This window comes from Anopheles marshallii, chromosome 3, assembly GCF_943734725.1.
Source record: "Anopheles marshallii chromosome 3, idAnoMarsDA_429_01, whole genome shotgun sequence".
NCBI classification, from domain to species: Eukaryota; Metazoa; Arthropoda; class Insecta; order Diptera; family Culicidae; genus Anopheles; species Anopheles marshallii.
Genome location: NC_071327.1, coordinates 1,679,505 through 1,702,473, shown reverse-complemented (window position 1 = coordinate 1,702,473; position 22,969 = coordinate 1,679,505). Strand labels below are relative to the sequence as shown.

General features: G+C 43.9%; 1 protein-coding gene across 1 annotated transcript; it reads left to right on the top strand.

Annotated features, from left to right (window-relative positions):
- The first annotated feature begins 387 nt into the window (after positions 1 to 387).
- On the top strand, positions 388 to 1,042 carry LOC128716138 (low molecular weight phosphotyrosine protein phosphatase 1-like). Its single transcript, XM_053811059.1, has 3 exons — positions 388 to 412; positions 476 to 825; positions 914 to 1,042. Exons 1-3 carry the CDS (start codon positions 388 to 390, stop codon positions 1,040 to 1,042), a joined length of 504 nt encoding a protein of 167 aa, XP_053667034.1.
- Positions 1,043 to 22,969: the final 21,927 nt, after the last annotated feature.

Sequence of the window (22,969 nt, the reverse complement as noted above, 5' to 3'; positions counted from 1 at the left end):
TACCTTAAGGGGTTTCAAACCATTAACCTACAAGATACTCCAATAAAGCCTACAACTCAACGGAGTTAAATAAACAGATATATTTCAAAGGATTATTTCAACAATTTACGTTAGTCAATTTCAAATAAATTTTAAGTAAACTATCTGTCCTGTAGCATGGTTTGACACATCTGCATGAAACTTAAACGCCTGCATGGTATGTAATTGCATTGCACCACCCAAGCTCCCCATAGGAAGCGATCACATACCTCATTGCGCAGCCGCTTACGATGATTCTGCGTCAAAACTAACTGTTTGCCAACAAATCGTCTCCCTAAAAATAAAGTCACTTCTCAGCTGATATCAAACTCAGTTGTCTGTCAGTTTGTTGCCGTACGTTTCCCAACGATGAAGATCCTCTTCGTTTGCATCGGTAAGCATCAGTACAACGGTAAGCAGTATTCGCTCACTGGATCAGTTTCATTCTAACCCACAGGCAACTCGTGCCGTTCACCAATGGCCGAAAGTGTAATGAAAAGTGTCGCCGCACGGTATAACCTCACCGATTGGTACGTTGACAGTGCCGCATTGCGCGAGTGGAACGTTGGCCGTCGGCCGGAAGAACGGGCACTCACCGTGCTGGCGGAACACGAACTCACCTCGGATCACGTCACGCGCCTGGTCTGCTCGGATGATTTCCGTCAGTTTGATTATGTGTTCGGTATGGATGAGTCAAATGTGGCCGATCTGCTGCATCTGGCGCCCGTTGACGGCAGGGCGAAAATTGAGCTGCTCGGTAACTATCGAGGCAGGGAGCTGGACAGGATTATCATCGATCCGTACTTTGTGAGTAGTAGTGGAAGACCGAATGCGATGTGGTTGGTGTGTTACTCGTTGATAACATTATACCTGGTTCTGCTAACGTTTTTCCCAGGAACACGGCATACATGGATTTCGACGTTGTTACGAGCAGATAGTGTTGTGCTGCGAAAATTTCGTCAAAACTCACGGTCGACCGATATCACGCGGGGTGCTAAATTTGGAGTATACGTTCTTGGAATAGGTTGTGGGCATAGAGGTGTTTTGTATGGTATTTTAGTAATATATTCCTGGAAACTTTTAAAATCTCGTTATGTTAGTTCACTTGATCGCCTTTGCTCTATTGATGTTACCCTATTTTGGGTAACAAGCTTTCGCCCGAAACAATTTACACTGGAAATTCATTGGAAACACTCTCATAAAACTGTACTGCCCCGCTCTGCGCTATGGCCTATTTGTGAAACCGGCAGCTCCATTCAGGCAGTATTTCTTTGTTATTTCATTAGTCAATTAGGTAATAGCGCTTTTGCAATAAATGTAGTGCTTAGCAAGCAATTTGCATTCGCAAAACCATCGATCGGCAGTGGTCACCCCGTTTGCCATTCGGGCACCGTGCGAGATGCAGGTATTTAGTGTACAATCTAGCCAATATTAAATTATTTACCCAATCCGGATGTGCCATTTAGCCGTTCAGCTCGTACACACATAAATTGCTTCCATTTAAAATCAATTTGCACGCCGCTCTTACACTCGCTTGCAAGCCAACCCTCACACCCATCTGGTCCCCGTTGGTGCTGCAACATTCAAATCGAACTAAATTTGACCATAACACAACCCACACACACTCCCACCTAGGCACCACAAACCATAAAAGGGTCCCCAATTCCCAGCCAGCCTTTAGCCGCAAAAGTTGTTTGTTGCCAAAATCAAGTTTTCTCACGTTTGGAATTTCAGATTTCCGAAGGTTTCCATTTTGCTGGTGGTACGGTACCATTTCCTTTCCGATACGCTGTTCGGTTCTGCAGAAGCGTCAAGTGATAACTCTACCGGTTCGAATAAAAAGAAGCTCCAAGCTGGGAGCATTCTTCGCCCAACTCCTCCCGTACTTCCGATGGTGATCATCGGCTTTTGGGGCATACTTGCTATGCAGCGCCACGGCAAAGCGTCGGATTCCGGTCGTAACTTCCTGTTATTGCCTCGGGAAGTGCCACTGCGGGTGTTATGTGTGAGAATCACAAATCCTAATGAAATCTTTTGTTTTGCACCGGAAAGCTGCCGGATCTCCCTACTGCGCTGGACGGAAGGATGTTACCGTCAGTGTCCTTAAAGCATCGAACGTGCTCTTATTCCACCGCCTGTCACACGGTTGTGTGGCCGTACTTAGAAACTTTCCTTCGAACGATCGGCTCCATAGAACTGTGTCAGTGGACGACGTGCTCCAATTCTTGCTCAGTTGGGGGAACCTTCTGTGCACAGGGAAGATACGAAGAGCCGGATAATATTCGATTATGAGCCATTCAAGATTTGTTGGGAAAGTTTGCCATCAAGGCGAGCTCCTCGTCAAAACGAGCTACCGGAGCAACCACACCGAAGCAGTTAGAATACCGCTTCTGTCTCACATTGTGGCAGATAACAATAATGGAGCGTCAGACATAACACTTCCCGGATGGTCAGTGTACCATTATTTTATTGTCGAAACAATTCAAAGCAACAATATGCATGGGAAGCAGAGGTGACCATACCATCCATACCTGTTTGTAGAAGAATGTTTGAAGATCCTCCCCCAAAGTTTGCCTTTCCCGGCAAAAAAAAAACTGCCCGTCTTTCTGCCACTACAAATCCCACCCTGATGCAAAACTTCGTCGTTATTTGATTATTTCCCATCCGGTCCACTTCACAATTGCAAATGTAGTCCGTCGATGGCCGCGTCTTGTTCTCTCTCACTCCCGTCCAGCTAGCAGCTACAAGGACTGAATTTGCTTCACAAATTTTCATCCCAAAGTTCTTCACTCCTTGAAATTCAAACCAGAAGAGCTGAGACAAAATTTATACCACCCCACCCCATTGGAAAAGAAAAAGGAAACTAAAACACCCATCCATATTCGGACAGGTTCTTGAACCTTTTGCGAATGGACAATCCCTGTACATCAGGTTGAAACAACAAGGTGTGCAAGGTTGCCGGCCGTCCAAGCCAGTCTCCCCGAACTCTCCAAGGTGCTTTGGAAATTATAATGAGAAAATCATTTCCAACTTCCGAAATTCAATTTTATCTTTGGTCAATTTTGGACGGCTACGGACGGATGGTGGAACGGAAGTTTGGCAGCCATGTTTTGTGAGCGTAAGGATAAGATTAGGGGGAAGCAGCATAAGGCCTCCCAGGGTGCATAATTGATGTATCAATGTTTGGGGACAGTTTCACAATCAAATTTACCTTATTTACCATATGCTAAGCTTGAACATACTTTTCGAGCATCATGCAAAGACGAACCTTTACCCTTCGGAGATGAAATACGCAACCTTATCCCGAACTTTCAGCGCTGCACCACAGCTAGTAGGAAAGCACCGCAAACCCCTTCGAATGTTCCACTGCAAAATATGCCGTTAAATGTAAGCTAATGATCTCCGCGATCGTAACGCACATGCGATCAAAGCCAAGCCTACGTCATCCTTCATCCACGAAACGCGATGGCGACGGCGATTCGCTCTAAATCATAATCCACCTCGACAAAATGGCAGTTCAGGTAGATTCTGCTATGGCAAGCTTAAATCATAAATGCAACCTCACCAAATAAAAAAAACCCACCCAGAAAGATATAAATCCATAATCCTTCATTCCATACGTTATAAATTTGACAAACGATATGTTATCCTTGCAACGATTACACCAGTGTGCGTCGTTTTGCAACATAAAAATAATTCGCTCTAGTCTATCCGCCTCCGTGAACCCAATGGCTGAAATACCCCACAAAAATCATATAACACTACCGATAAAACATCCGATGAAGATGTCCTGGTCGGATTTTCGCACCGCCAGCAGAAACCAAGCTCGACGAAAGAAAGCAGAATAAAAACCCTACTCGGAAACCATCTCAGTAATAATTCAAATCACTTTCCTACTCCACATCTCCACTTCAGCTCCCACTCCCATCTTCAACGGCCCAACTTTGGTTCTTACATTTCTGAATTTCTGAACAGCCGCACGCAACACCACGCAACAGCCCCTGAAATGTGCAACAATCTTTACCACTGTCCCACTAACCCTACATCCCCTTTCCGGGTACCGAGGTGGTGAAAGTGAGGACACAGAACAGCGACGAGAAGATTCGCGTGCGATGCTCTTCTATGGTGGTAATGCTTGTCGTAAAAAAAGGATTTTACATTCACAGGCCTCTTCCGTGATTTCGGTTACTGCTGTCGACACACGAGACAGGCGGATAGCATATTTTTAGGCGCTTTCGCTGAACGATTCGAATTGGATTTGTACGAGCGCTCTCGGAAAGCAAATTGAGTTGAAGCTGTCTTCGAGATGTTGGTTGCTGTGATTTCTTTCTTTTTTTGCTGTAAATGGGTACGTGTGTGTGTGTATTTGTAGGCGTTTCTTGCCTTACTCAAGATGCTTTCGGGGCGCTTTTTCCCTACTCATCTCATCTCCAGTTCTTGTTGCTCTACCAATAAACGCATGACTACGTGAAATGTACATGGTAGTCATCGCTCTCCTTTCCACGTTGCACGGCCTTAAGGGCCGTTACGTCACGGCACAAGGTTGTCATTAAGTGATTTAAATTTTAATTCCACTTTTCATTCAAATCATTCTGATCCTGGGTTGCTCCTTTCGGCTGCTTCTTTTTTGCAATTTACCCAATTTTATTTTGCTGCCCACATTCATTCCTTTCATCCTTGCTCAAGCTCCCTTCAATAAATGTGTCTGCTTTTTATTCTTTTACCAAGAATCGCCCCAACGAAGCAAAAACTCTCACCAACTGCGATTTTATAAGCATTCGGGGCCTGTCGGACCTTCCGGCAGCGGGTAACTCTGGTGGAAAATTAAGCTCGCAAGCGAAATCCTTCCCAGCGGAATTGCATCTTCACGATAGTGAGTGAGACGTTGTGCGACATTGGCGCTAATGCACGCAAGCAAGACTTTTTGGAACGGTGTGGGAGGATCCGGTAACGCCACCGAGCAAGCTTTTCGCAATTGGGCTCGAAAGAAAATCAAAGAAAGCACCATAAAATGATGACTATTTGGAGAGTTTTTTTATTGCTCTGTTTCGCACTTTTATGGGAGGTTTTTGTGTGTGAGCGGACCGAAGAGAAAGAAACCTCAGGACAGTGAATGTGATTCTGTGCGAGGACAAAGGCAAACAAATGAGAAAAAGAAGCAAGCGAGTGGCATCTCCCCATTTTTGGCCTTTTACCTTTACTTCAAAAAAGCACCCAACGTTGGTATAAAGCCACTTTATATCTCGCTGCGTGCATAACTTCAACCCAGACGGGACGCGTACGATACGGAAGAAAGGCAAAATGCCCTCAAGAACGGTGTCCTGTCTTAATGCTGCTAGCTGACAGACTCGAAAGTTCGCTTAAGTTGCCGTGATTCCATCCAAACGTTTCCCAGCATCTTCGACGACCCGCTCCCGGCGTCTCTTCACGGACTCCATTCGGAGAAAGATTTTTCCCACGCGTTAAGATAAATGGTTCCCACGGTGGGATTTAGTCTGCTGGATCATCGCATCCATTTGAAGCACCATGGTGACAGTGGGCGTGTGTGCGTGCGTATATTCGACCGTGCAAAGGGTCCACCAGCAACTCAACTGAACCAAACGGCGTGTACGCTCGGTGACGATAGTATTTCATGAAATATTTAATTTTATTCGATTATCAGCATCATTAAAACTTCGATCACTTCGTCGAGTGCACCCCTGAGGCGCTGGTTCATGCTGAGCGGATGAGATGGCGATTTTGGGATGGCTGGATCTACCTTGCATCTAGTTCTGCTGAGTTTCTGCTGCATAGAGGCGTTTGGATTTGGGGTTTTATGAGGATAACGAAAGTTTCCTGAGTAAGGAAACCTGATTACCGTGCATGAAGTTCAAGGGGAAATATTTTCTTTCTTGAGAAACATAAGCATGTTGCATTGCATATGTTCAGTACCAATAAAGTTATTGCCAACTAAAATTCAAGGTGAATCGCTTGTGCTATGTCAAAAAATATCATGGAAATAAGTTCAAGGATAGCCCATGCTCCCCCAATACCTCTAAAGCGCTCGCGACATCTGGACATCATCATCAATCCCCAAAACCCAACCTAGTTCAATGAGTGTAAGCTAGAAAAAAGAGCTATTTCCCTGAACCATGGTTCATGATTTGGAGTGAACATAACCAAAAAAGCACTCATCTCAATCACCAAAGCCGATATATACAGAACGAACGCTAACATAGTCATCGCCCAAACGGTCCCAACTCCTCCTATTTTTTTCCTCCCTTGCCGAACCACTCGTCATTCCGCCCGAACGAACTGTATCTGCGCTGTATGTGTGTCAAGATGCCAAAATGTATTTCACTCTCAACGACACTTCGGAAGCGGAAATCGAACCGACGCCCACTAACAAACAGCCGGCCGGGAATGTGATTCGGAAGCATAACGAAACAAACAGACCAGGAGACAAAACGGAAGAGGGACAGGGATTCTCCCCGGGAATCTTCCACACGAGCTCCCACAGCTCGACGGGTCACATTTTGGGAATGCTTATCATTAATTCAACCGGGTGGCTAATAGAATCTGATTTCATCAATAAATATTTATCAATCGAATGGTGCCCGCCGGATGAAATATTAATTGAACTGTCATTGTCTCCGGGGACGAATTATCCACAGAACGTTCACCGGAACGGTCCGTATCACCTACCACACGGTACCACTTCCCTAGGAAAGGAAGTTGCTTTCGAAGAACCGCGTGTATGTGTGCGGTCGTTCTGATGACCGCTTTTATTATGCGACTCATTTATTTTTCGGACTAATTGGATTAGCCACCATTGGTCACTGGAGCGTATGGATCAAATGCCACGGGTGGAAGCTGCTGGCGGTAAACATTCCGGCAGTCTGGAGGTCTGGCATCAGCGAAGCAATCTGTTCCAGAACCAAACGGATCACAACGAGTGATCAGATTCTAAATGAGGGAACTGTTTTTCTTACGGTTGTCTTATAGCTTGCCATTCACGGTCCGTTGTGTGCGTAACAACAGAGTCACATGTGTCTGTGCGCAGGAAGTTACAGCTGACCTAAGATAGAACGCTCTGGAACAAGAAATTAGTGAAGGTTAATTGATTTTCTAAAATAAATCCCCTATCAAAACAGAAACATTTCCATGAATCAACAACTAAAAGTAATGTTAATGATACTACGCAACGCTTATTTTGGCGCCTTGGGTTATGCAAACCGCACGACAAAATTGTTTAACAGCATTTTCAGAACATAACAAGCATCTCAACTTGTGTCAGCTGTAATGATTACGATAAATGAAAGACATTCCAACGGTTTTAATACTGTGTGTCCAGTTTTCTTACAGCGCCATACTCTATTACACTCCAGTTAAAAGTTTTCGCAGCTCATCCCACCAAGCTGCCGTCAACCGAAGGTGCCAAATCCGTTCGCAGCATTCAACACCCATTTCAACCCTGACAATTTGAAACCACAGCCCGTTCCCGATTGTGCACCGGAACCGTCGTTATAAACATCACGACTACACCATTGCCATCGATCCGTCGTCGCCTGTCAGGACGGCCCGGTACCGAGCGTCGCCCGCTAACCACAAATCCATAAATTCTATTCCTGGTCCACCTAGTGCCAGATAATCCGGGCTGCTTGGGCAGCTGGCTAGCATGCGGAGAGTTGACAAACGACACCCGGATGTAACCGCATACCGAAACACACGACGGGCAGGCCGATGCATTACTAATGCTGCCATCGTTGCTTGTCCCCCCAGCCTTTCTGCCATTTCTTGGGGCTTTAACGCTGGAACCGCTGCGCGTAATCACGACCGAAAGCTGCGTTGAGGTGAGACGATAGAATCTATCAAAGGTGTGATAACTACTGATAAAACCATTATGCTGCGCTGCAGCATTGCCGACTGTGCTTCGTGACCTCCTTTCGGGAGTGAGAGAAATGTATTTTTGATGAGGACGTACTACGTAGTGTAGCTTTTTGTAATGTACTACATGGACCTCGGGCTTCGCAATCCAAGAACGAAAGCAATCAGCGTTTGCAATTACTTCAGCGAATGACCTCTGGCGAGCGGGCCTCTATACCACTAAGATGTTCCTACCCGAACCCAGCTCGATATTATCAAAAATGCATGACCGTGAAACGTTCTGACCTGTCCGCAGATTCCGCTCCCAGATTTCATATCCACACCACGACCGATGGATGCACAAATGTTGCCGTACACCGAACAATTCCATTATCCCAGTTTACGCCAACTCACTCGTCTGTCACGTGCCACCATTTTGATCCTGCCCGTTCTGGTTCTTCTCCCGTGACATTTGGTGGTGTGCTTTAATGGGACACTTGATAAGTTGGTTAGCGGCGTGCCTCGCCTTCCAAAGCTAGCTATGCAACACACATTAGACGTAGAGCAGCCACACGACAGCAGCGAAGCCACCCACAACGAGTGGGGTGTTGTATTACTTTCGCAACTAACGCTCCCTTCCTGTGCGCGACCAGCGATCCACACGTCCACATTGTGGAGTTGTGCAAGCAGAAAATGGATACCGAAAACTTTTTCCACCTTCAGCTACTGCACCGACGGAACAAGTCAGTCAAAGTTGGTACCGAAAGTTATGCTTGTAGTTGGTAAGAGTTTTCCACCGAGAGGGCCAGTACAGATGGTGCTGTAAAGTTGCAGCTAAACCTGGCAGCCGGAAAGTAAGTCCAACTGTACAGACGTGAAGTGAAAAATAGTTTCCCTAACAATGTCATAGATTGTACATTGAATTAAAGTTGACAAATCTAAGGCTAGCCAGTGCTAGTAGTCTGTTGCAAACTACTTCTGTCGGTTACAATTGATATCTGACTTGTTCTTTCCCTATTTTTGGTTGCGCCCCTTTGGTTGCAGAGGGATAATCTTAAAGTGCCATTTCATGGAGGTGAATTGATTTAATGCTAAGCATACACATCAGCTCACCTTGAGATCTTGACTGTGAAATCGTCCTGATTCCGCTGGGACGCTTTCTTGCAAGCGAATCGTTCTCGCGGGATTAAACTCACGTGAAACGATACATGTGACTCGACGGGATGGAGAAAAATCCTACCCCTGTACAATGTCACCGCATAATCAATATTCCTCGATGGCAGAGATAACTCCCTACGTGACCTGTTTTCTTTCGCAACGCCAGAACGTCCCAGACACCGCCAAGGAGATTCTAGTTCCACACAAACAGCAAACGGTGTGTTGATAGTTGAAGAAATCAAAACTCTTCTCAGTGATAAATCGGGAACCGGGTGCCTTGCCTTTCGCAAGCGCTCGTACAACAACTCAACGGCTTTGGTGAGCAGCACAAATGCGTATGACTGTGAAGTGAAGCGAGGCAATGAGCAGCGCATACGTATGAATTGGAAAACGGCAACAAAAAATCGCCCACGTAACCAGGGTCGACCTGATTGTACGATTGGCTTTTCGATGGTGAGCCACCATCGTTATGAAGTTCGCAAGTGAAGCATAGGGTCGGGATGAATCACGATCTACAATCGGAAATTGATTTAAATGGCTGAACGCAGCGAATGCTTCCGTTTCGTTGACAAACGTACCACATGCAGGGAAGTCCCCGGGTGCACCAGGACGTAGCATCACGAATGGAGGACGGACTCAGGACAGGAAGTACTGATTTATTCTCATCCATTTGCCGTGACCCGGAATGACATGGAATAAATGATTTTAAAGCATCTGTAAGAAGGGTAATCAAGATTGATCGATGGCCACTAGGCTGGAAAACCTGGGCGTGAACGATGTTTGCGAGCGAGGGTAAAACGTGGATGATGTATACGATGGGAGTTCTCTAGTGCTGGGGCCGAAAGGCAACATAAGTCACATACAAAAAATTGCTGAAACGATGTGATCAAGATAATTAATGCGTATGTAAAATGAAGTTATTTGGTTGTCGACTGAGCACACGCATATTTAACCATATTGGCTTACAAAACGAAACAAGTTGTTACATAATAATTAATAAATTATTTTCTATGTGTCTATTTTACTTATTTAAGGCATAACAAATATGACATACGCTAATAACGCTTTTTAACAACATCCAGTACTAGGAAACACAGATTGACGCATTTTTATCCACCATCATAACGGCCATACTCTCGGTGGGCAATGAGAATTCTTGTAATTTTTCACTTACATCCCGCCAACAACGGTTTGCTCGTTTCACACATGCTGACCATACATTCGCCGTGAACAAGAAACACAAAAGCACGTGCCATGCATCAAGCTATGAATACCATCAACAGCTCCGTTAAACAGCTTGGAAAACCGATCGCACTGCCATCGCCCCTACTCACCCCAACCGAGGGTTTGTTGCGAACATAATTTTCTTTTTATTATACCATGCTGGTGGTGCCGTGGAACATCCAGTGTACAGTTACGTGCAGCACGCATACATGCTGCACGCCATAACGTATTCATGATCGCTTAAGCGCGTAGAATAATTTTCCTATTGTTTCTTTCAATCGGTGCTTTGATTGAACATTATTTGAATATCCTTCCATTCGATACGGACAGACGCGAGGGTCGACGTGATTTGCTCCCGTACAGCACAACTGATGAACAATTGGTGCATTTTCGTTAAGATGACGGTCTGCTCCTCTTGTTTTGCATTATACAACAGGTTTCAGCACAGACCACACATAGTGCTGCTACCTCATTGAGTGGTATTTGCTTCACTATCAGCACCGAGCGGCGTAATTTAACCGAGGTGTACCAACAGTTTCCATAATGATTACGACCAATATTTGACCAAAAAGGCACAACACCTTGTTAATGAACCGTGGCGCAGTGGTGCGCAATAATTCGCACACATTTATAATCACACCCCTATCGCGAACGGGGAGATGGTGCGCCTGTAAAGCTCTCAACAACAGTGGGCCTTTGATTGGGTGCGGCTACCTATTTCTTAAGTCCTGTGATGATGATGATGATGACGGAATGGTGGTTTGGTTCATTAATATACGCACCCTTAATTGATAACGTGAGCAGAAACCATTTTTGCGACAGGGAACACGTGCGAAAAATGGGCTCTACGGTCGCAATGTGAATTAAAATGCTACACAAAAAAATAATAGTTTGGTGTTGTTATAACTATTATTCCTACAGCCATTTACATTACAACCATTTAGCGTCAATATTCAAGTACACAATAACATAAAACCACCGGAAATATGCCACGCGAAGTTATTACGTTTAACGCTAACAGTTGCTGTTAGTTCCCAGGTTATGAGGATGTCACTTTAAGGAAGTTATAAGTTATCTATCCAGCATACTTCAACATTTTCTAGTTAAAACATTTCGTGACATTGTTGTACAAATTCCAATTCCAATGACCTGACGTTCGTTGCAGGGAAGTTTACCTTCAGGATAGGAACTTTCCACTGTACAAAGCCAGGTGAACGTAGTCATCTAATCGGACCTAATATTGACAACTTCCATCCGTAACGGCTCATTTCGCTGTCCGAGTCATGCATGTTGGAACATTCTTGCTTTGTACTCCTCCGTATTCTCATACTTAGAAATGCTCCAGTATTTATCAGGTTCTCCTTAACTCTGCAGTTAAATTATTTGAAATTTTTATCAAACGTTTTTAGAATTAAACTGTCCATTGACTCCATTGTCCTAGTTTAAGCCATTTTCTTCGAATTTCATTACAGTCAGATAAAATTATTGCGAATTTAGCAACAATAGTCTCCGTTGGAATTCACCAACTAAACACACATCACAAACTCAGGTTAATTATTTAATTATTGCAATCTCACACAAAAAACGTACCACTACAACAAACGGCACACAATCTCGACATTGAAATCGTTCGACTGCGAACACGATTACTGCCATGTAGAACACAATCATCTAAAATACAAATCGCTTTGTACGTCCTTCATTGCCTCGCACGTGCACCACCATAGTGGGAGTCCGTATCCAAACGTATCCCACCCCGGTGAATGGCTGAAAATTACCATTCATTAAACACCGTGTAACATCCTTGATGCACAACCTGTAATGAATCCATAAACCCTCACGTGGCACGCTATGCCCCCCCCCACTCGGCCGGAGCGAGTACTGGAACCGGCGCCAACTTTTTGCCCCCCAAACAGATGGGAGGTCGACTCCCTTCATCCCATCACCCACTCACGTCCTGCTTTTTCATGGGTTTCCGATAGGTAGAGTGTGGAAAGCTGTTGCAAACATGCCGTTCATGTTGCAAATTAATATGTCATGCAACACACTAGCTCCCGTTCCGAAGTGCCGGGTAAAACGGGATCAGGAAAACGCGAGAAAGCTGTTCTGTTGTGCACCCTTCCATGCAACGAGCGTTTCTCGAGGGTGGAGAAAATTTTCCCTATCCCGCACTAAAACGCTTAATCCGTGTAAAACCACCATCGCATTAGCACTGAGAAGCATGCGGCAACGAGGAAACGTACCAGGCACATACCCGGAAAGCACACCCTTAAAGTGAGTTAAAAGCTTCCACCATCCGGCACGGGGTTGGCTAATGTGACGTGGTGCTGTTTTGTTTTTCACTTACCATTTAGTAGAAGCTGCACCAAACCGGTGTGACTATATTGACGGTTCGAAAAACGGCCCCCTTTGTGTGTTCTAAAACAATAAAGGGGTTTTAAAGCTTTCGCTCGTAACAGTAACATTCGAGCGCTCTACGGCACCCCGAACGACGAACCCTGCAGATATGAATATGCAAAGGGGTTTGCAGTCGCGAATGAAAAGGCACCCTTCTTTATAATATCGATGCAAATTTTTCGCATGTGCAACACGCATTCCGGTGGTCTAGCCCTCCCCCTTTCGCCGTTATCTTTTTTCCTACCATAAATTAGTATATTAATGTGAACCGTGTTTACGTCAATCCGTACAGCACGGGCGGTCTTCAGTGGCCGTTGTATAATATTTTCATTCGGCGTAACCATCGCGTCTACCGGTACCTTTAGTGGTTCAAATCTATAGAGACTTGAAAAAAACATCAGTAAACCTCACTTTCAAACAAAAAAGCTAAAATTCGATCCTCGATACAACCAAACAAACCATCACATCCGACAGAAAAACGCTATTGCATGCGTAATCAATGTACTCAAGCTTGGTGCATGGTGTTTACGATGGACCTGGTGTGGCCTTTCCCTCAGCAGCAATATCTGGTACCGGAAACAAAAAGCATTCATATTCATACATCTTCAAAACCAGTCAAATGGCCACGTGCATTATATTTTGCACTGGCCCGTTGCCCTCATATCCTTTATGCTGCCTCTGCTTTCTACTGTGGTGTGATGTTTTATGGCGTGCATTCGCCCATCAAGTGCCATGCTTTGTAGAAACACGGTACGGTAAAAGAATTCATTTCCGAAATCATTTCATGCACGACCGGCACACGGAATGGAAAATCAATTCACAAAGCGGGTTTTCCTTTTTTTGTCCCCCACGCCATCACCCATCACCAGTTTCAGCTTTCACCCTTACAGTGGAATGTGTATGCAAATGTGCAACAAATGTTCACACAGCCTGAGGAATCGAATTTGGTTATGGCTCTTGACTCTTTTTCATTCACAGCATCGGTGACATATTATGTGTCTAACTGAGCTGTTACCGAAATAAAGGGACGAAAGCAATTAAAATATCCTATTTACAAAATACAACAATTGCATTACGAGTGCCTCTGTCTCGCAAAGAAAATGACACCAATCGAATATATTTTTCATTTCCTTGTGCATTTACCTCGTTCGGAATTTCCTGATCAAACCCAGCTGATGATGTATTAGGTTGGTAGTTTTCACTACTATTGTTCCGATTTTTTCACAGTTAATTGTGTAAATAATCTAACGTGTTATAGATTGCAGTTATGTACACCTGCCTTCGTGTGCCTCGAGCGATCTCGCGTAGCACACACAATGGTAGAGTAATAAATTTAACACACTTTATTGCTTAATGCAAACATAGTGGGGACGCAAAAAAACCCGTTTGCACCTGATTGCCCAACGCTTCCAAATGAAAACAAACGAGGTGTGAAGTTAACTTTTATTTCCAGTTGATTGAACAAAACAGTAAGGTGTTTATTATACAAAAAAAATGTTTATCAAGCTCTCCCCCAACATGAATTCGAAGTGTTGATTACTTTATTGAAATACTTCTTCTACACACTTCTGATCCATTTATTTTTCATCCTGAAGATATGCAATGCTAAAAAATTGACTGTTTACATACCCTTCGTATGTTCACATCAATAGCATACTTTCAGGCGCTTTGCCTTTTGAAGTTCGTTTACTTTACATTTTACCAATGTCATCCTTCGCTTCTTAAACGCTTCATGGCGCATTGCAGATATCACGATGCATCAATCCCCATTTCACCTTCTGTTAGAAGTTTCTTCTCCTTGTACCTGTATGCGCTAAGCTACCGGCAAAGATTCGATAAAATTAAATTTCGCTCCCTTAAGTTATCGCCAACGAACACCCGAAGACGGTAGCCAATATTGGCTATAATTGTCCATTGTAAATTGATCGTTTAGATTGCCCGAAACCACAGTTTGGATTGAATTATAAATTTCCCTTGCCCATGGAGGGTAACCGCAAACAAGGCCCAAAGGGTGTGATGCATGGGAATGGTGCAAATAACACTCATTAACATAGCGTCCATTTGTCCATGTGCGGTGTACAGCAATCGATTGATGCGTTTGATTGTCGCACCAAGGAATGCCGCATCCGACACGTGAGCTTAAGTTTTCATTACCTCGTCATAACACTAATTTGGGTGGCAATTTCACCATGATCAACAATGTTAATGTATTTCCGGCGATGGAATACGTCCTTTGTGAGGACAAGCCGCACTTGCAGGTGTGATGCAAGGTTCCAGGAGGTTCTATTCAACGGGATGCTGCGGGGCAGGTACTAGGACGGGTGGGATAATTATGCACTATAATTAGTACGAAAAGAAAATGCTTCTGTATCGGGTGAAAGTGCTACATTTCAAAGGGTTCTATCTGCAGCAAAATTTTGCCCGCACTCTATCATCAGCATGCGAGGCGCACCACCACAACACAGCGTCTAGCGGAATTGCTCCATTTAAACCTGGCAAACCCGGATGCCTGGTGGCGTTCAACAGGATAATCGATAACCCATGTCCAAAACCGACGTTTATATCGCATTAATTGAACCCATTAATTACGCGTACCCGTGCCGTTTCGGGTGCGCGATAGTCTAATCGCGGTACACAACCGCGAGATAATGATTTGAGGTTATGTTGGGCCACAATAATGCATTCCACACCACAACGGCGTGCCGTTGGTTGATTGATCGATCCGAACGTGTGGATTGAAGCACGGAAGAATGTCGGAAGGGTGATGGACAAGAAAACTCAATTGATTCGATTGTACTTGTTTTGGTGCACAGTTTCGGTTTCCGATGCGTACGTGTAAAGCACTTGGTGGCATTCTGAATGATGCAATCATGTATGTTGAGTACTGTTAATTAGCAATGACAACTGAACAATAGGAACGACAAGAATTTATGTGAATTTATAGATCCATATGTTCAGTAATAAGCCGTGATTGAGGAAAGTAATTAAATCTGTCTGACACTAAAGTAAACATTGTTTAATTGTGCCCAATGTCTGAATATATCAAATCATAATCATAAAGTCTTAAAAAAACTCTCAAAAAATCATTATTGCCTACTTTTAGAAGTGGAAAAGTTTATTATTGTTGCATACCAACAGGTTTGACAATATCTGTAACACTATTTTTTCCAAGCAACAGAATCAACATGCAGAGATTTCTTACTATCCGGCAATCCTTTTAACACAAACGGTCGTCCAAAATGCTCTACTATCGTAAGGTCTGAATATTCATTAGATGATTGCAGCAATTATTACCATTTATTCGAAACGTGAAGAAAATCTCCAATTCCAACACACCAACATTCACTCTCACCAGTGTACTTTTTTCTCGTCCTATCAACATATCGGATACTGCCAACAAACCCATCATCCCGATCCACTTTTCCACCGGTTTTCTTTGTTCGGTTTTTTTTGTATTTTCTCTTCACCCTAAAAATCACACACAATCAAACCACCAACAGCAACCGACCATTAGCTGCTGCGTTTCGGTAGGTCCAATCAGGTCAGAGGCTTTAAATTTTGCACCCCTTCTTCGTCCAACCCACACGATGGTGGTAATTTACGTTTATGGTCTGGAATAAACAATCGATGGAAGGTTCTAACCGGCGGAAAAGCGGAAAACTCGCCCAACTGCTAGATTGGTTGAGTGAATTAAAGTGAATGTTCTGCAAATTACGGTTTCACCAGGCCGCACTGATTACGATTCCGATCGCGTCCGGTACGCGGGCGCACCCGCACGTGCTCACATGGTGTGCAGTGTATATGGTGCAGGTGGCGTCAGACACCCCAAATCGTGTACCACCAGCGATCGTGTCAACCTGATGACAAATCAACCCAATTTACCGAACGATGAACCTATAGGTGTGTTATTTAGCAGGTTGTTTGTCGCTATGGCGCTCAGGGATGTATTGTAACGCTCACTGGAAGATGTTTTATCAATAAGAAAAAATCTTCATCTACCTCCAATTACTTTATGAGATTGTACAAATGTTTAATAATGTTCAAATTTATTATAAAAACATTGCTTGCATATCTGCAGATAGCTCTTGATATACCATGGCACGGAAATGCACATCCCGCCCCCATTCACAACCTCTGATAGGGTGTAGTTCTTGCACCAATTCACAACATACCAACAACGTCGCTACTCCTTTCGAGGCACGAAACGAAAAGCGTGATACAAAATGTCATTTTAAGTGCTTAGGACATCCTTCACCATCGTCGTTACCATCCTTGGCTCTACTCCGACGATGACACTGCCCTTGTTCTTGTCTCCTATTTCCCAAACGAATAGGCTTTGCCAGACCATCTTCCACCCCTAAGGGTTCCTTCCTTCCTTCACTTTCTCCCTAAACCTCACGGCCATGACGTCACCGTACCGCGAGTACGGCGAAGGAACACTTCACTATCGCACTTGACTGGATCGCATCCAGAGGAAAGCTGGCAGCGCCGTACACAAGAGAGATTGTGAGTGCAAAAGCAGTTGACTACGGATTACAGTGCCCGTGGTGAGTGTGTTTATTGCATGCACTAAGCAACGCAAACACCGTGCGCGGCGTGAATGAGACACCGACGACTTCAGTACATCGCCAGGCATAACACACACAGAGCCCGGCACTGGAAATCGGCACTAGAGTAAGCACTCACAGCAAGATGGGCTTGCCAACGGCGACCGCGTAACGACCCTTGATGTGTGACCGACATGTCATACGTCGTTAGATGTTTTATTTTATCTGCCAGCGGGTGACAGCGACACCAGTACACGATAAGTGCTATGTTGGCCATCGTGTAAGCAGGCAACAAGTGCAGTTACAGTTCCACATGTTACAGTATCGTCGAGTGAAATATACGTCGATCTCGTTAGACGGTCTCCCGGCACTGTGTAAGCCACATAATTTGCCAGTTTTATTATGTTTGCAAAGTAGCGCTTATTAATTCACTGCTATCATGTAGCGGTCGGAATAGAAAGTGTGCCACATGATGTTCAAATCAATCACATTATTTTACTATTTTTATTACACCAATATAACAATTGTAATGATGTACTTTTGCAATCAAAGCAGAACACACTTCAGAAGATTTCCTCTAAACCCTCCGATACCACTCTCATACGCGTGTACACACCGCATTACTTAATGACACATTTTCTCTAATGAAAAACAAATAAAAGATACGGAATGAAACTTTTATCACGCTAGGAAACTACCCGATCTCTCAAGAGGCGATTTCATTCCGTTCCTTCCACACAGTCATCAAGGACACTAGCACGTAAAGTGTTTGCGTGGACAAACATCACCGGAATATCTTTACCAGTTCCTGCTTCGAGTCTAAGTTCAGCTACTTTACTCGCTGACTTTTGACCGTAAGTTTATTTCCACAATTTCATTAATTAAAATATTACAACATCCATCCTCGGAACGATATGCAGTGCCATTGGAATGAAAGTCGGAACGAATGAAAGTTTAGTATAAAGAAATAGGTGAAGCGTAACGTTAACTAACTAGCTATTTTTCCATTTAACGGATACGTATTTCATTATTATTTTCGTGAAAGCTCATTTATGAACTATGTTTCTTGCCGCCACATTATTATTCAAATGAACACATAATTAAAAGCATAAACTTCCTGAAAATTGGCAGCCCATCTCGTATGTTCCAACACAATTGACTCGATTTATCAATTTAACGCTTCAGGGTTATGCAAATAAATTGACGTTTTGAATGGAACTCACCACTTTCGACACAAATAGCATTCCGAATAGTGCTTGGGTAAGCTAATACCCGATTCGAATTAACGCTCGAAACCACGTCAAAAAGAGCTTTGCCACCAATCAAGACCCCCGCACAAAAGGACAGTATGGCAAATCCGATTGATAAATGCACTCTATTCCGATCGAACCGAGCGTGAAACACCTAAATAAATAAATATGAAAATTCAATTAGCACGAAAAGACCTCTCACAGTTGGTTAGGACAGTGAGAGAAGTTTTCTGGCCAGGGTAACTGTAATTGCTGGCAAGTGAAACAATTCAACTACCACGATCGGTACGCGTTGGTTGACGGACCGCAGCGTGTGTATCGAATATTGGAAATATTGAAACAATGTACGTATTACTAGTTTAGCTGAAATGGTTCAGGCTAATGAAGAAATACATTCAATATAACCTCTGGCGTGCATATCGTTGTAGCTACAAACAGACATTCAATAGAACAAAGGAAATATTAAATATAAAGGACAATCGAATGTTTTCACACCCACCGTGAATGGCCTTTCAGAGTACAATGGAAACCTGGAAATGGAAGTGGGAATGCTGAACAATTAATTAAATTCACCAGCCGTCACCATTGCCACGCGGCTCCATTACGTAGACCATTTCGCACGAGGAGCTTTTCTGCAGAATGATAGATGAAATATTCAACATGACGCCTGAAGTTATGCAATTTATAAAGAAAAAAGTGACTTAATTTGTTTACACATCTTCCCGCTAACAAACAGACTGTCTTTTCGTCGATAATACAAAAACTACAAAGATCACTAAATTGTATACTAGGCTAGCCCCTAAAAGTATGCTAAAAATAATTCAATATTCTGATCTAGTAGGCGTTTTGGGTACGATGGATCCGGTAACAACAATTACGATTACTGAGAAACTATCACTTCTACCTCAAACCTCACAGTGTTTGCTATGTGCGAAACCTTTGCACGCATCTCCGTAATCATTTTCTGTCATCAAAATTCGACTTTCGCCCGATTAAAACATCTCAGCACTCAGCCGCTAAACGGGTACGATGTACCAAGCGCAAATTTGTTTGTGCAGCGTATCCACCCATTGCAAACGCAATTAACACCGTTGCAATAAAGGCACCCGGCATCCAACCAGCATTGGTACAACACTTCGAACTGCGAACACGGGGATGAGAGCGAAACAATTGCATCGATGACTTGTTCTACAGCGAGCGAACGGGATTGTCGGCTAAGTCCAACATGCAGTCCAACCGATCCATCCATATGCGTAGCTTCGATACTCAATTATTGAAGCTGTAATGAAATTCATGTGAGTGTGCCGTGTCCGAGCAGTGAGTACGAGAAAAAGGACCACCGTGGACTGGACATGATGTTTTCGTCCAACCTCCGCTCCACTCCAGCACCCGCACATCGCCGTGCACGTGCACACAATCTCATCGGTGTGATTTTGGGGTGAACAGCAACGAGACCACATTCGTTATTTCATATCTCCTACTCCGAGCCATCTCGAACCAACGGATGCTCCGTAACACGGTGGGTTCCGGTAGCGATGGGTTCTTGACCGGAAAAAGCCAAAATTCAACCGACACACAATTAACACCCTTGTCCTCTCGGGTGGCCAACGAGTAAAACCGTCGGTTTTAGTCGACGCCCCCTGAAACCAAACGATTCTGCCACGCTAACCTGCTGAGAGCTGCTACGTTCGACACACCGGAACCGTTTGCGATCCGCCATTTGTTCGCGCGCATCCTGCTTCCCGGTCTGTTGTGCTGGTATCATTTTGTGGTTCTCTGGTGAATAAAGGACGTCCCTCTGCCGTCCTTGCGCTATCGTCCGCTTAGTCCGGCCACAATGCAGCATCATGCACAATGTGGCCATTGGAATGCTAGTGGGTTGTATCGTTCCATCGTTAGTTCTAACCACACGCGATTCACACTCGTGGCTAGTGCTGTGAGATGCAAAAATCCCGCATCCATTATTGCGGACTGCCAGCGCTACCGGTGTGTCTGATCCTGCCACTTGACCAACTAACCGTGTGTATAGTTGCGTTTTGGCAAATGCGCCCGCTACCGGACGTGGACGATGGTATGGTGGAAAATTGAAAGTGACCACCACTGTGGCATCACGAAACACTGCCAGTACCATCGTTAAGGGAACTTTCGTACGAGGTAATGTGTTTCCACCCAGCCTGTGTGTTCCCAGTTGCCATGATTCTGGAACCTTCGCCGGGTTCTGGTGAAATATTTAAATATTAATGCAAATCAGCGAACGAACACTGCGAACATTCCAAACGAATCGGTGCGATGCGTTACGGTTCTGAGGCTTTGCAATACTCGACAGCGGGCGAAAATTGGCAAAATGATGCGCCCGACATCGAACATCAAACCCACTACTGACTTGACGTTTGATTTCTGAGAAAAAAAACTGCATCTCCACACTGCATCCATGAAGGTAGCCCGGTTCAGTAAAATGAATGGCGCACATTGCTGTTTTTTCCGTTGCAGGTTTATGCTTGATGTTTTTATTGCTTCGTGGCAAGTACGGTGGCAAGCGAGCAAGCTAAAGTTAAGGGTACTTGAAAAGCGTATGCCTCTATGTTAATTAACCTTCGCCTTTTCCATTGAGCGTGTGAATTTGAATTGAATTGAAAAGGACTTGAGAGGAAAAATAACCTGAAACTAGTTGCAATTTGTAATTATTTTAATTCAAAAATAATTTAATAAGGAAGTCATGTGATAAGCATTAAAGTTCGTTTGACAAATTGAATGCATGGCGGCATTTAGGCAACGATCAATACTGATGCAAATTGCGCCATCTGGTGGAAAGCCTTCTAAGCTTAACAATGAAAAATTATTATTCTTTCTAGGTGTTTGGAGCTATTTGGATTTACACCTTAACCCTCATGCACAATTCCTAAACTTACACATGAACTCATTATTGATTCAAAATCCTGCTTCACAAAATCACCACAAGACCCAACATTTCTGGATGCTTCCTTGTTTACTTTATCCATTTTTTAAAGATTGTTCAATTATGTAGCACCGGATGAAGCTGTTTTCTTTCAGTTTCCTTTCGGTTTCATCCATGCGGCTTCCGTGGTAATGGTAATAAAGGGATGCCCTGTATCAAAGTTTAGATAAACGAAAAAAACCAAACTAAAAATAAGCTTCCTCTACAACTCGCTCCATATGTTTCTTCCTGTGTTGTGTTTGTTATACGCTGGCACTGCCTTCCCCGTTGCCGTTATGGTTGTTACTCTCGGCATTGTTTTACAACCGACGATCATCATTCATCCCCAACCCAGCTGACGAGGTGGGTGTTTACCTTTAATCAATTGACTTGCCGATGAATAATTAGACATGAATAATTAATGACGTAACGCTGCGAGGGTAGCCCGAACAACGGTCGCTTCCTGCTTGGAAGCCTACTTTCTCCCCCATTTCGTGGCCGTGTACTTGCGTACGCGAAAACGGCATACATTAGCCCCACCGTATCTTAGTACAATGAGATCATGGAACAAATATCCATCAGGGTGAACCAAATGGCTTGTTTGAAGCAACGTGGTTCAGAGTTGAAAAGCTCAAGGAATTAAATATTTGGTTAACTCACTTGATACTACTTCATAAATATAAACATTCTTTAACTGTAACATGATTTATTTAAACGTTTTAGAACTCTCGCACCCGGCCAAGCAAGACATCAAATCTTTTTACTACGAGCGCAAATAGGTAAAAAAACTAAACTGCGAGAAATAAAAAACCAAACACTCCATTTCCATTCATTCTGCCCAAGAGCAGAAACGGGTCCCGCTAACAGCACTAAACGATCGTCAACGAACGGCTTGTTTCGTCGGTAGTGACACGCCTGTTCGCATTCGTGATGGCCGGAAAAAGGCAATAAATGTCATGTCGGAACGTACGTTGACAAACTGCACCCGGAAGGTTGATTGAAATGTTCCGACGTGGTTCCGGGTTCTACCTTTTTTCTGCCGTTGAAACTCACGTTCTAATTAAAAGAACAAGAGAAAACGTTTTAAACTGAGTGGAAAAAAGCTAGTCGAGAAAGAGAGAGAGAGAATAACTCCTGTGCCTACTCAAACTTATTCGCTTTGTTAGTTTTGTGTTTAATTTTCTTAGAAGTTTTGTTGATTTACAGATGTAAATACCTTTTTATTATTACAGTATTCTTCATTTAACTTGGCCTACATACGAATAAACACTTCCAGTACACACTGGCCGCAAATAGTATCCTTTGCTGTTAACCGTTCGAATAATCTTTCATCAACTAAATGCTACCTTGATGCGTGTTCAACAACGTGTAGTGCAACACAAAAACCAAGCACCCTTAAAGGTCCTCTACTCTAAACAACTCTCGAGGTAGATGCGTGTACTTATCGCGTAAATTTCCCCTCTTGCGGAAATGTTTATCAATGGGATTGGGTAAATAAATAACGGCATGTGTTAGCATGCGGAATAATTACCTCCTAGGGAAATACATTTCCGGGAATTAATGCGGTCTCTCTTGTTTACTGCTTATGCAGCAGT